Source organism: Triticum urartu, chromosome 1 (assembly GCF_003073215.2).
Source record: "Triticum urartu cultivar G1812 chromosome 1, Tu2.1, whole genome shotgun sequence".
In the NCBI taxonomy this organism is placed as follows: domain Eukaryota; kingdom Viridiplantae; phylum Streptophyta; class Magnoliopsida; order Poales; family Poaceae; genus Triticum; species Triticum urartu.
The window spans coordinates 170,143,783-170,158,564 of record NC_053022.1 but is presented as its reverse complement, the minus strand read 5'-3'; the positions used below and the strand labels follow the sequence as shown (position 1 = coordinate 170,158,564).

General features: G+C 45.7%; 1 protein-coding gene across 1 annotated transcript in view; it reads right to left on the bottom strand.

Moving 5' to 3' along the window:
* LOC125553023 (DNA-directed RNA polymerase III subunit 1-like) overlaps positions 1 to 3,832 on the bottom strand; it is a 41,093-nt gene extending 37,261 nt beyond the window's left edge. Inside the window, exons 1-11 of the mRNA XM_048716763.1 lie at positions 3,613 to 3,832; positions 3,332 to 3,461; positions 2,582 to 2,731; positions 2,342 to 2,498; positions 2,019 to 2,209; positions 1,801 to 1,913; positions 1,627 to 1,726; positions 764 to 964; positions 535 to 683; positions 319 to 460; positions 95 to 235 (exon numbers count right to left, since the gene is read on the bottom strand). Coding sequence (XP_048572720.1) covers positions 95 to 235; positions 319 to 460; positions 535 to 683; positions 764 to 964; positions 1,627 to 1,726; positions 1,801 to 1,913; positions 2,019 to 2,209; positions 2,342 to 2,498; positions 2,582 to 2,731; positions 3,332 to 3,461; positions 3,613 to 3,704 — 1,566 coding nt within the window. The 5' untranslated portion in view covers positions 3,705 to 3,832. The remainder of the gene's footprint in view (positions 1 to 94; positions 236 to 318; positions 461 to 534; positions 684 to 763; positions 965 to 1,626; positions 1,727 to 1,800; positions 1,914 to 2,018; positions 2,210 to 2,341; positions 2,499 to 2,581; positions 2,732 to 3,331; positions 3,462 to 3,612) is intronic.
* Positions 3,833 to 14,782: the final 10,950 nt, after the last annotated feature.

The following is a 14,782-nucleotide window of genomic DNA, read 5'->3' as shown; positions in this document are numbered from 1 at the left end:
CAAAAAATAAATATTTGTTACCAAATCAGTTTTGTGCATCAAAAAGCATAACAAAAACGTTAAACTGTAGCAAAGAAGAGTTAGCAAGTGCTACCCCCATAAGCATAAATGCTTCAGTACGAGCTTCCTCTGTCTGTGGGACATGCAAATTCATCTCATCTCCATCAAAATCAGCATTATAAGGGTTACAAACAGACTCATTAAATCTTAATGTTCTCCAGGGCATTATCCTTGCCTGTATTTAAATACAAATGTAATGAAACGTTAGACAAATTATTTAGTACAACAAGTAATGGTGTGGTATGGAGCAATTTGTACCCTGTGTGACATAATTGACATTCTATGCAAGCTTGGTTGTCTGTTGAAGAGGACAATGTCTCCATCTTCTAAATGCCTTTCGACTATACAGCCATACTTCAAATCCCGTGCGGCGATCCTTCTATCAGCATACTTTAAGTGCCTAAATGTAGTCCAGGGCAATATATGAGAGCTGCTTGAAAAGAAGCAGAATTTCAAAAAACAAATACAACTTACAGCTTTGTTCCATCAGATTGTATTATAAAATTTGCCCCTGGATGTTTATTTGGTCCATTTCGTATACATTGGCGCAGCTTCTCTATGTTATGATATGAAACTCGTTCAGGATAAGTCAAGACTCGAGCCATCAAAACAGGAATAGCCACCTGAAGTTCGAATTAATAATGACATGAAAAATCAATTGGAGGGTGAAAATAAATAGCATCGGTAACCTATGGACAAGTACCTCTGTTATTCTCAAATTTGGGTCAGGAGATATGACAGTCCTCCCAGTGTACTCAGTACGTTTCCCAGACAAGTTCCCACGAAATCGACCTGTCTTCCCTTTGAGTCTTTGCATAAGGCCACGATGTTGTGAATCAGAAAGAGAGGGGGCATCACTGTTGATATATTCAATAACTTGGAGTTGAAGGTCTTGCCAGGAATTCTTCAAAGAAACAAAGAAGAAAATTGTGTTAGAGTATCTCAACAGAAATGGCACTTTGATTAGTCGAATATAAGTACTACAACAACAACAAAGCCTTTAGTCCCAAACAAGTCGAATAGAAGTACTACCAGAGTGAAAATGATCACAATGCAAATTGTGCAGCATAAATACAACATCAAATTTATTTCTAAGTTTGTATAATCTAATTAAGAATGTGTAGAATAAATTATCAATTAAAATATCAGAATTACAGAACCCTTTGAATGGTGAAGTTGATGATGCACCAGCCACCAGCCAATACAGGAAGAACAATAGGAAGTCATAAGTCACAGTTGAAGTTATTAGTTCAAAATATTCAATTTTGTTGGCACAGTTTATCTATTTTCAACTCAGACCTTAAATCATTATATCCTGAACAGCACTTCCATAAAGCCAACAAAAATTTATACTGCGTCTGGAGCAGAACTCATCATCTTATCCAACGAAACAATCAGTTCTGGCCTTGGGAATTACATGAACATATAGAGGCAGACTAATTTCTAAAATGTAATGAAAAAGAAATCAGAGAACACAAAAGTCGCCCTCCACAGAGGTGAAAGAGAAATGGTACTAAATATAAGAGAATGTTGGAAAAACAAATGAAGTGCTCTGAGTTATCTTACAAAGCAATTCACGGGTGATTCGCCTTTTTTAAGGGCCTCTTTAATTATGTGATTTGCAGTAACAATATTCTTCAATATGCAAGTAATACTATCTTCATTGCTGCAAGAAGCAAAGACATTAGTGGCATTTCAATGGCACGTGGCTATGCTGAAACACCATTACAGAGAACAAACCTCATTTTATTACCACCAACAAAAACAGAAGGACGGATGGGCACAGGTGGCACTGCAATCTCTGTAATGATAAGTTTCTCGGGTCTGTCACCAAGGTTCAGCAGTTCACAGTCCTGAAGTATGACAAAACCAATCAAGCAAGAGAACCTATGTTTGATAAATTGTGGTACTCTACCGAAAGTAACAAGTACTCCTGTAACATGACAAACGACATCTACCTCATCAGTCATTCTTGTGAAAAGAGCGAGGACGGTTTGAGGGTCTAACAGGTGAACAGAAGGAAAGGATAGTTTTTCTTTCTTGTGTGATAAAGCAGACCGAAGTTCTTCTGTAGTTCTGTCCAAAGTTTTGCTACAGTCATGAACAATTGCCAAGCCTCCTCTGTCCTTTGGCCCCTTCTTAGTTACACCTGTACATGCAACCCAAAATAGAAGGTTAAGTTCTAAAAGCTGTCAGGTCAGGTGTTTATTACTACGTACTAGTATTTTTCAAGTGATGAGCAACATAAGAAAGATAAAAGAAGCATTAGAAGTAAGCTTGCCATTCATGTATCCACACCAGTGGCAACGGCATGGCCTGCATTTGTCCCTGACTTTACTCAGGATGACGCTTTTGTGCAGTACTTCTGCTCTCGGATTCCTCATCCTCTTCAAAAACTCTTGGCGGTCTTTCTCCGAAAGAAGAACCCTGCTGCAGCGCTGCAAAGGCATCGCATCGTGAGGAGTGGTTAAGGAAAGGAAAAACTAAAACATGATCAGACATATAAGGAAAAAAACATTGCCTTGCAGATGCACTTCAACACATTGACGGTACTGTTGAAGAATCCGATGTTGAAAACCGGAAGCGCAAGCTTGATGTAACCGAAATGGCCCGGGCACTCGGTGTATGAACCGTGGCAAGTTGTGCACTCCCCAAACTTGTTTGCAGCTCCCTGAAATTTGTCACGATATATCACAGAAATCTTCCATTGGCTCATTTATTTCACAAGGAAGACTTTTATTCATCGGCTGGCAAAAATTTGTTGAAATGTCATAACAAGAGCCCAGCCCTCTAATTACAACTATATGCCACACAAGTATTGTTCAGTAAGACAATGCATTGCACACACACACACACACACACACACACACACACACACACACACACAAGACAGTGGCATTCCTTTTACAGGAAGCAGTATATATAATTCTGAATTGTTCATAAACCCCTCACAGTGGCACTCCCCATATATATACTCTGTTTGCAGCTCCCTGAAATTTCTCAGGGTGAATCTCGCGAGCATTTCGTTTAATTTATTTCGAAAAATGACGACCTTTTATTGCAAAATATTGCGTGAAATGTCCCAACAAGAGCTGGTCCTCGGATTACAGCTATACCATATATGCCACGGATTGATCAATTAGTAAAGCATCTACTACATCTTACACGGACACAAAAGGTGGCATGCCCTTCATCGTGCGAAGCAACATAAATACACACACACACGCACACAGACAGACAGCCTCAAGTAGCGGAAAGAGCAGCAGCATACCATCCGCGTGTCGAGCAAACCGCCGGGAGCGGGCTTGCGGTTCTCGTCGTAGATCCAGCCGTTATAGACCTGCGCCTCCGCGGACTTGCGGACCTCGCCGCCGGACAAGGTGCTGAACCGCATGCTCTTTCTGAAGAGACGCAAATCATCCGAGCAAACAGCGGCAGAAGCGAAGACAAAAAAAATCCGTCAGTGAAATAGACTTGGGCGGCGGGAGCGAAATTGAAGCGAGCAATCAAGCAGCGGAAGCATCGATGCTTTTGGTTTGAGCGCATACGTACATCCTGTGAGTGCCGTCGTCATCCACGTACGGCTCCTTGGTGCACCGCAGCTTCTGCGCCTCCCCCTGCTGCTGCCACCGCGCCGCCGCCATCGGTCCGGCCTCGCCTCGCTTTTCGCTGGAATTCGTTGCCGCCGGCGGGGTGTGGGAACGGGATGGGTGGCGCTAGGAGGGAGAGGCAACGGCGCTCGCCTGCAGGAGACTTAAATAGGCAGGGAAGAAATGTGCGTATGTTTAAAGTTACGTTTTCTAGATACGAAACCGGAGCGCCGCCACCGCTCGATCTGAGGATTAGAGTTTTCTCCGAAGCCGCACGATGGACGATGAGAGCCGCGACGACGCCTTTAAAAAAGAAACGAGCTTCGCCGTCGCCCGTCCGAACGAAGATAGAGCAGGTTTTTACCCCGGCCAACACTCACCGCCATCGAACACTACACCCCGGCAACCACGCCGCCAACACGGCCATGGTCACCGGGCAGCGCCAAGACACGGGCTCTGCCCAAGAGCACCGTGCATCACCACCAGGACCGCCTGTTAGAAATATGCCATAAAGACAATAATAAAATGGTTATTATTATATTTCCTTGTTCATGATAATTGTCTATTGTTCATGTTATAATTCTGTTATCCGGAAATCGTAATACATGTGTGAATACATAGACCACAACATGTCCCTAGTGAGCCTCTAGTTGACTAGCTCGTTGATCAATAGATGGTCACGGTTTCCTGACCATGAACATTGGATGTCATTAATAACGGGATCACATCATTAGGAGAATGATGTGACGGACAAGACACAATCCTAAGCATAGCGCAAGATCGTGTAGTTCGTCTGCTAAAGCTTTTCTAATGTCAAGTATCTTTTCCTTAGACCATGAGATTGTGCAACTCCTGGATACTGTAGAGATACTTTGGGTGTGCCAAACATCACAACGTAACTGGGTGACTATAAAGGTGCGCTACGGGTATCTCCGAAAGTGTCTGTTGGGTTGGCACGAATCGAGACTAGGATTTGTCACTCCGTATGACGGAGAGGTATCTCTGGGCCCACTCGGTAAGACATCATCGTAATGAGCTCAATGTGACTAAGGGTTGGTCATGGGATGATGTGTTACGGAACGAGTAAAGTGACTTGCCGGTAACAAGATTGAACGAGGTATTGGGATACCGACGATCGAATCTCGGGCAAGTAACGTACCGATTGACACAGGGAATTGTATACGGGATTGCTTGAATCCTCGATATCGTGGTTCATCCGATGAGATAATCGTGGAACATGTGGGAGCCAACATGGGTATTCAGATCCCGCTGTTGGTTATTGGCCGGAGAGTTGTCTCGGTCATGTCTGTATGGTTCCCGAACCCGTAGGGTCTACACACTTAAGGTTCGATGACGCTAGGGTTATTAGGAAGACTTGTATGTGATTACCGAATGTTGTTCGGAGTCCCGGATGAGATCCCGAACGTCACGAGGAGTTCCGGAATGGTCCGGAGGTGAAGATTTATATATAGAAAGTTGTCATACGATCACCGAAAAGGTTCGGGGGCATATCGGTATTGTACCGGGGCCAGCCACCCCCTTGGCCGCCGCCCCCCTCTAGATCTCATCTAGAGGGGGCCGGCCCCCTTCCTACTTCCCCTATAAATAGAGGGGCAAGGGGAGGGCTGCACAACACATCATAGGCGCAGCCCCTCCCCTTCCCAACACCTCTCCTCCTCCGTTAAGAGCTTGGCGAAGCCCTGCCGGAATACTGCCGCTCCACCACCACCACACCGTCGTGCTGCTATTGGAGCTCTCTTCCTCAACCTCTCCCTCCTCGTTGATGGATCAGGCGCAGGAGACGTCTCCGCTCCGTACGTGTGTTGAACGCGGAGGTGCCGTCCGTTCGGCGCTAGGATCATCAGTGATTTGGATCACGTCGAGTACGACTCCATCAACCCCATTCTCTTGAACGCTTCCGCTCGCGATCTACAAGGGTATGTAGATGCACTCCGCTCCCTCTCGTTGCTAGATGACTCCATAGATTGATCTTGGTGATGCGTAGAAAATTTTAAATTCTGCTACGATCCCCAACAGTGGCATCATGAGCTAGGTCTATGCGTAGTTTCTATGCACGAGTAGAACACAAGTTGTTGTGGGCGTCGATTTTGTCAATTTACTTGCCATTACTAGTCTTATCTTGATTCGGCAGCATCGTGGGATGAAGCGGCCCGGACCGACCTTACACGTACGCTTACGTTAGACTGGTTCCACCAACTGACATGCACTAGTTGCATAAGGTGGCTAGCGGGTGTCTGTCTCTCCCACTTTAGTCGGGTCGGATTCGATGAAAAGGGTCCTTATGAAGGGTAAATAGAAATTGGCATATCACGTTGTGGTTTTGACGTAGGTAAGAAACGTTCTTGCTAGAAACCTATAGCAGCCACGTAAAACTTGCAACAACAATTAGAGGACGTCTAACTTGTTTTTGCAGCATATGCCGTGTGATGTGATATGGTCAAAAGGATGTGATGAATGATATATGTGATATATGAGATAGATCATGTTCTTGTAATAGGAATCATGACTTGCATGTCGATGAGTATGACAACCGGCAGGAGCCATAGGAGTTGTCTTAATTTATTTATGACCTGCGTGTCAACATAAACGTCATGTAATTACTTTACTTTATCGCTAACCGTTAGCCATAGTAGTAGAAGTAATAGTTGGCGAGACAACTTCATGAAGACACGATGATGGAGATCATGATGATGGAGGTCATGGTGTCATGCCGGTGACGATGATGATCATGGCGCCCCGAAGATGGAGATCAAAAGGAGCAAAATTATATTGGCCATATCATGTCACTATTTGATTACATGTGATGTTTATCATGTTTTACATCTTATTTGCTTAGAATGACGGTAGCATAAATAAGATGATCCCTCACAATAATTTCAAGAAAGTGTTCCCTCTAACTGTGCACCGTTGCTAAGGTCCGTTGTTCCGAAGCATCACGTGATGATCGGGGGTGATAGGTTCTAACGTTCGCATACAACGGATGTAAGCCAGATTTACACACGCAATACACTTAGGTTGACTTGACGAGCTTAGCATGTACAGACACGGCCTCGGAACACAGAAGACCGAAAGGTCGAACATGAGTCGTATAGAAGATACGATCAACATGAAAATGTTCGCCGAAGATGACTAGTCCGTCTCACGTGATGATCGGACACGACCTAGTTGACTCGGATCATGTATCACTCAGATGACTAGAGGGATGTCTATCTGAGTGGGAGTTCATTAAATAATTTAATTAGATGAACTTAATTATCATGAACATAGTCTAAAAATCTTTGCAATATGTCTTGTAGATCAAATGGCCCACGCTAATCTTGCCCTCAACTTCAACGCGTTCCTAGAGAAAACCAAGCTGAAAGACGATGGCAGCAACTATACGGACTGGGTCCGTAACCTGAGGATTATCCTCATAGCCGCCAGGAAAGCATATGTCCTTGATGCACCGCTAGGTGAAGCACCTGCTTTCCCTGCAGAACAAGACGTTATGAACGCTTGGCAGACGCGTAGTGATGATTACTCCCTGGTTCAGTGCGGCATGCTTTACAGCTTAAAACCGGGGCTCCAAAAGCGTTTTGAGAAACACGGAGCATATGAGATGTTCCAAGAGCTGAAAATAGTTTTCCAAGCTCATGCCCGGGTCGAGAGATATGAAGTCTCCGACAAATTCTACAGTTGTAAGATGGAGGAGAATAGTTCTGTCAGCGAGCACATATTCAAAATGTCTGGGTTGCACAACCGCTTGTCTCAGCTGGGAGTTAATCTCCCGGATGATGCGGTCGTTGACTGAATCCTTCAGTCGCTCCCACCTAGCTACAAGAGCTTTGTGATGAACTTCAATATGCAGGGGATGGAAAAGACCATTCCCGAGGTATATTCAATGCTGAAATCAGCGGAGGTGGAAATCAAAAAGGAACATCAAGTGCTGATGGTGAATAAAACCACTAAGTTTAAGAAAGGCAAGGGCAAAAAAAACTTCAAGAAGGACGACAAGGGAGTTCCACGCCCGGTAAGCAAGCTGCCGGTAAGAAGCCAAAGAATGGACCCAAGCCTGAGACTGAGTGCTTTTATTGCAAGGGAAACGGTCAATGGAAGCGGAACTGCCCCAAGTACTTAGCGGATAAGAAGGCCGGGAATGCCAAAGGTATATGTGATATACATGTTATTGATGTGTACCTAACCAGCGCTCATAGTAGCTCCTGGGTATTTGATACCAGTGCAGTTGCTTATATTTGTAACTCAAAACAGGAACTGCGGAATAAACGGAGACTGGCGAAGGACGAGGTGACGATGCGCATCGGGAATGGTTCCAAGGTCGATGTGATCACCGTCGGCACGCTACCTCTACATTTACCTACGGGATTAGTTTTAAACCTTAATAATTGTTATTTAGTACCAGCTTTGAGCATGAACATTGTATCTGGATCTCGTTTAATGCGAGATGACTACTCATTTAAATCTGAGAATAATGGTTGTTCTATTTATATGAGAGACATGTTTTATGGTCATGCCCCGCTGGTCAATGGTTTATTCTTATTTAATCTCGAATGTGATGTTACACATATTCATAGTGTGAATGCCAAAAGGTGTAAGGTTGATAATGATAGTCCCACATACTTGTGGCACTGCCGCCTGGGTCACATTGGTGTCAAATGCATGAAGAAACTCCATGCAGATGGACTTTTGGAGTCTCTTGATTATGAATCATTTGACACGTGCGAACCATGCCTCATGGGCAAAATGACAAAGACTCCGTTCTCCGGAACAATGGAGCGAGCAACCAACTTATTGGAAATCATACATACTGATGTGTGCGGTCCAATGAGTGTAGAGGCTCGCGGTGCCTATCGTTATGTTCTCACCCTCACTGATGACTTGAGTAGATATGGGTATGTCTACTTAATGAAACACAAGTCTGAGACCTTTGAAAAGTTCAAGGAATTTCAGAGTGAGGTTGAGAATCAATGTGACAGGAAAATCAAGTTCTTACGATCAGATCGTGAGGGAGAATATTTGAGTCACGAATTTGGCATGCACTTCGGGAAATGTGGAATAGTTTCACAACTCATGCCGCCTGGAACACCACAGCGTAATGGTGTGTCCGAACGTCGTAATCGCACCCTATTGGATATGGTGCGATCTATGATGTCTCTTACCGATCTACCGCTATCATTTTGGGGTTATGCTATAGAGACTGCCGCATTCACTTTAAATAGGGCTCCATCGAAATCCGTTGAGACGAAACCGTATGAATTGTGGTTTGGTAAGAAACCTAAGCTGTCATTTCTGAAAGTTTGGGGATGCGATGCTTATGTCAAGAAACTTCAACCTGAAAAGCTCGAACCCAAATCGGAAAAATGCGTCTTCATAGGATACCCTAAAGAAACTATTGGGTATACCTTCTACCTCAGATCCTAAGGCAATATCTTTGTTGCCAAGAATGGATCCTTTCTAAAGAAAGAGTTTCTCTCGAAAGAAGTAAGTGGGAGGAAAGTAGAACTTGATGAAGTATTGCCTCTTGAACCAGAGAGTGGCGCAGCTCAAGAAAATGTTCCTGAGGTGCCTGCACCAACTAGAGAGGAAGTTAATGATGATGATCATGAAACTTCAGATCAAGTTGCTACTAAACTTCGTAGGTCCACAAGGACACGTTCCGCACCAGAGTGGTACGGCAACCCTGTCCTAGAAATCATGTTGTTAGACAATGGTGAACCTTCGAACTATGAAGAAGCAATGGCGGGCCAGATTCCGACAAATGGCTGGAAGCCATGAAATCTGAGATAGGATCCATGTATGAAAACGAAGTATGGACTTTGACTGACTTGCCAGTTGATCGGCGAGCCATAGAAAATAAATGGATCTTTAAGAAGAAGACAGACGCGGATGGTAATGTGACCATCTATAAGGCTCGGCTTGTCGCTAAGGGTTATCGACAAGTTCAAGGGGTTGACTACGATGAGACTTTCTCACCCGTAGCGAAGCTGAAGTCCGTCCGAATCATGTTAGCAATTTCCGCATTCTATGATTATGAGATATGGCAAATGGACATCAAAACGGCATTCCTTAATGGTTTCCTTAAGGAAGAATTGTATGATGCACCCGGAAGGTTTTGTCGATCCTAAGAATGCTGACAAGGTGTGAAAGCTCCAACGCTCAATCTATGGGCTGGTGCAAGCATCTCGGAGTTGGAACATTCGATTTGATGAGATGATCAAAGCGTTTGGGTTTACGCAGACTTATGGAGAAGCCTGTTTTTACAAGAAAGTGAGTGGGAGCTCTATAGCATTTCTCATATTATATGTGGATGACATACTATTGATGGGAAATGATATAGAATTCTTGGAAAGCATAAAGGCCTACTTGAACAAGTGTTTTTCAATGAAGGACCTTGGAGAAGGTGCTTATATATTAGGCATCAAGATCTATAGAGATAGATCGAGACGCCACATTGGTCTTTCACAAAGTACGTACCTTGACAAGATATTGAAGAAGTTCAATATGGATCAGTCCAAGAAGGGGTTCTTGCCTGTATTGCAAGGTATGAGATTGAGCACGGCTCAATGCCCGACCACGGCAGAAGATAGAGAAAAGATGAGTGTCGTCCCCTATGCCTCGACCATAGGGTCTATCATGTATGCCATGCTGTGTACCAGACCTGATGTAAACCTTGCCGTAAGTTTGGTAGGAAGGTACAAAAATAATCCCAGCATGGAACACTGGAAAGCGGTCAAGAATATCCTGAAGTACCTAAAGAGGACTAAGGATATGTTTCTCGTTTATGGAGATGACGAAGAGCTCGTCGTAAAGGGTTACGTCGATGCTAGCTTTGACACAGATCTGGATGACTCTAAGTCACAAACCGGATACGTGTATATTTTGAATGGTGGGGCAGTCAGCTGGTGCAGTTGCAAGCAAAGCGTCGTGGCGGGATCTACATGTGAAGCGGAGTACATGGCAGCCTCGGAGGCAGCACAAGAAGCAATCTGGATAAAGGAGTTCATTACTGACCTAGGAGTTATTCCCAATGCGTCGGGCCCGATGACTCTCTTCTGTGACAACACTGGAGCTATTGCCCTTGCCAAGGAGCCCAGGTTTCACATGAAGACTAGGCATATCAAGCGTCGCTTCAACTCCATTTGTGAAAATGTTCAAAATGAAGACATAGATATTTGTAAAGTGCGTATAGACTTGAATGTCGCAGATCCGTTGACTAAACCTCTTCCTCGAGTGAAACATGATCAACACCAGAACTTTATGGGTGTTCGATTCATCACAATGTAACTAGATTATTAACTCTAGTGCAAGTGGGAGACTATTGGAAATATGCCCTAGAGGCAATAATAAAATGGTTATTATTATATTTCCTTGTTCATGATAATTGTCTATTGTTCATGCTATAATTGTGTTATCCGGAAATCATAATACATGTGTGAATACATAGACTACAACATGTCCCTAGTGAGCCTCTAGTTGACTAGCTCGTTGATCAATAGATGGTTACGGTTTCCTGACCATGGACATTGGATGTCATTGATAACGAGATCACATCATTAGGAGAATGATGTGATGGACAAGACCCAATCCTAAGCATAGCGCAAGATCGTGTAGTTCGTCTGCTAAAGCTTTTCTAATGTCAAGTATCTTTTCCTTAGACCATGAGATTGTGCAACTCCCGGATACTATAGGAATACTTTGGGTGTGTCAAACGTCACAACATAACTGGGTGACTATAAAGGTGCACTACGGGTATCTCCGAAAGTGTCTGTTGGGTTGGCACGAATCGAGACTGGGATTTGTCACTCCGTATGACGGAGAGGTATCTCTGGGCCCACTCGGTAAGACATCATCGTAATGAGCTCAATGTGACTAAGGGTTGGTCACGGGATGATGTTTTACGGAATGAGTAAAGTGACTTGCCGGTAACGAGATTGAACGAGGTATTGGGATACCGACGATCGAATCTCGGGCAAGTAACGTACCGATTGACAAAGGGAATTGTATACGGGATTGCTTGAATCCTAGACATCGTGGTTCATCCGATGAGATCATCGTGGAACATGTGGGAGCCAACATGGGTATCCAGATCCCGCTGTTGGTTATTGGCCGGAGAGTTGTCTCGGTCATGTCTGCATGGTTCCCGAACCCGTAGGGTCTACACACTTAAGGTTCGATGACGCTAGGGTTATTAGGAAGACTTGTATGTGATTACCGAATGTTGTTCGGTGTCCCGGATGAGATCCCGGATGTCACGAGGAGTTCTGGAATGGTCCGGAGGTGAAGATTTATATATAGGAAGTTGTCATACGATCACCGGAAAGGTTCGGGGGCATATCGGTATTGTATCGGGGCCACCAGAGGGGTTCCGGGGGTCCACCGGGAGGGGCCACCTCTCTCGGAGGGCCTCATGGGCCGTAGAGGAAAGGGAACCAGCCGCAAGTGGGCTGGGCGCACCCCCCTTGGGCCCATGCGCCTAGGGTTGGGGGGAAACCCTAAAGGGGGCAAGCCACCCCCTTGGCCGCCGCCCCCCTCTAAATCTCATCTAGAGGGGGCCGGCCCCCTTCCTCCTTCCCCTATAAATAGAGGGGCAAGGGGAGGGCTGCACAACACATCATAGGCGCAGCCCCTCCCCTCCCCACCACCTCTCCTCCTCCGTTAAGAGCTTGGTGAAGCCCTGCCAGAGTACTGCCGCTCCACCACCACCACGCCATCGTGCTGCTGTTGGAGCTCTCTTCCTCAACCTCTCCCTCCTCCTTGCTGGATCAAGGCGCAGGAGACGTCTCCGCTCCGTACGTGTGTTGAACGCGGAGGTGCCATCCGCTCAGCGCTAGGATCATCGGTGATTTGGATCATGTCGAGTACGACTCCATCAACCCCGTTCTCTTGAACGCTTCCGCTCGCGATCTACAAGGGTATGTAGATGCACTCCTCTCCCTCTCGTTGCTAGATGACTCCATAAATTGATCTTGGTGATGCGTAGAAAATTTTAAATTCTGCTACGATCCCCAACACCGCCGTCCCGACATCCAAGACCTTGACACCACTGCACCCGAGACCCGCCGCTACCCCAACCAAAGAGACGAGCAGAAAAGGATCTGCCTTTGCACCCCTGGCCCACCCTTGCGTCGGGACCCAATAGGTCGGCCAACATTGGCATCCATCGACCCAACCCGTAGCCCGGAGCGCGAGACGAGATCGGTCTTGCAGCACCGTGGGGCAGGGACGAGGTCAGTCCTGCTGCACCGTGCGCGAGACGAGCTCGGTCCTCCTGCACCGGGCACGAGACGAGCAATGGACCGCAGCTGGGAAAGGGCTAGCCCTTCGAAGGGAGTAGCGACCGAGCGCCAAGGAGATGGAGTGAAGGCCAAAACGGTCCGATCGCAGACAAGCCGACGCCAAAGAAGCCGGCCGCCGCCGCAAGCAGATCCGCCAAGCCACCATGAAGCCGCCACGACACCGGAAGTCTACCACCGACGGACCTCCACACGTCGCCGCCCATGGCCGGAGCAACGGCCACATTTGGCCGTTGCCCTACCTGCGTCGCCCGACGAGCTCATAGCATCGGAGCCGCCGGGCATGCACCATCGCCGCCACGCGCCGCCGGCCAACCCCCACCACCAGATTGCTACCTCTTGATCACTGCGTTGGTTTTCCCTTGAAAAGGAAAGGGTGATGCAGTAAAGTAGCATAAGTATTTCTCTCAGTTTTTGAGAACCAAGGTATCAATCCAGTAGGAGATCACGCTTGAGTCCCACGCACCTACACAAATAAATAAGAACCTCGCAACCAACGCGATAAAGGGGTTGTCAATCCCTTCACGGTCACTTACGAGAGTGATCTCTGATAGATATGATAAGATAATATTTTTGGTATTTTTATGATAAAGAGAAATAAAGATGCAAACTAAAATAAACGGCAATAGAAATAACTAAGTGTTGGAAGATTAATATGATGGAAGATAGACCCGAGGGCCATAGGTTTCACTAGTGGCTTCTCTCAAGAGCATAAGTATTACAGTGGGTAAACGAATTACTGTCAAGCAATTGATAGAATTGAGCATAGTTATGAGAATATCTAGGTATGATCATGTATATAGGCATCACGTCCGCGACAAGTAGACCGAAACGATTATGCATCTACTACTATTACTCCACACATCGACCGCTACCCAGCATGCATCTAGAGTATTAAGTTCATAAGAACAGAGTAATGCTTTAAGTAAGATGACATGATGTAGAGGGATAAACTCATGCAATATGATATAAACCCCATCTTTTTATCCTCGATGGCAACAATACAATATGTGTTGTTTCCCTTTCTGTCACTGGGATCGAGCACCGCAAGATTGAACCCAAAGCTAAGCACTTCTCCCGTTGCAAGAAAGATTAATCTAGTAGGCCAAACCAAACTGATAATTCGAAGAGACTTGCAAAGATAAACCAATCATACATAAAAGAATTCAGAGAAGAATCAAATATTGTTCATAGATAAACTTGATCATAAACCCGCAATTCATCAGATCTCGACAAACACACCGCAAAAGAAGATTACATCGAATAGATCTCCAAGAAGATCGAGGAGAACTTTGTGTTGAGATCCAAAGAGAGAGAAGAGGCCATCTAGCTAATAACTATGGACCCGAAGGTCTGAAGTAAACTACTCACACATCACCGGAGAGGCCATGGAGTTGATATAGAGGCCCTCCATGATCAATGCCCCCTCCGGCGGAGCTCCGGAAAAGGCCCCGAGATGGGATCTCTCGGGTACAGAAGGTTGCAGCGGTGGAATTAGGTTTCGTGGTGCTCCTGGATGTTTGGGGGTACGTGGATATATATAGGAGGAAGAAGTAGGTCGGTGGCGCAACGAGGGCCCCACGAGGATGGAGGGTGCGCCCAGGGGGGTAGGCGCGCTCCCCCTGCCTCGTGGCTTCCTTGATTGTTTCTTGACGCCCACTCCAAGTCTCCTGGATCACGTTCGTTGAGAAAATCACGTTCCCAAAGGTTTCATTCCGTTTGGACTCTGTTTGATATTCTTTTCTACAAAACCCTAAAATAGGCAAAAAAAACAGCAATTTGGGCTAGGCCTCCAGTTAGTAGGTTAGTCCCAAAAATGAT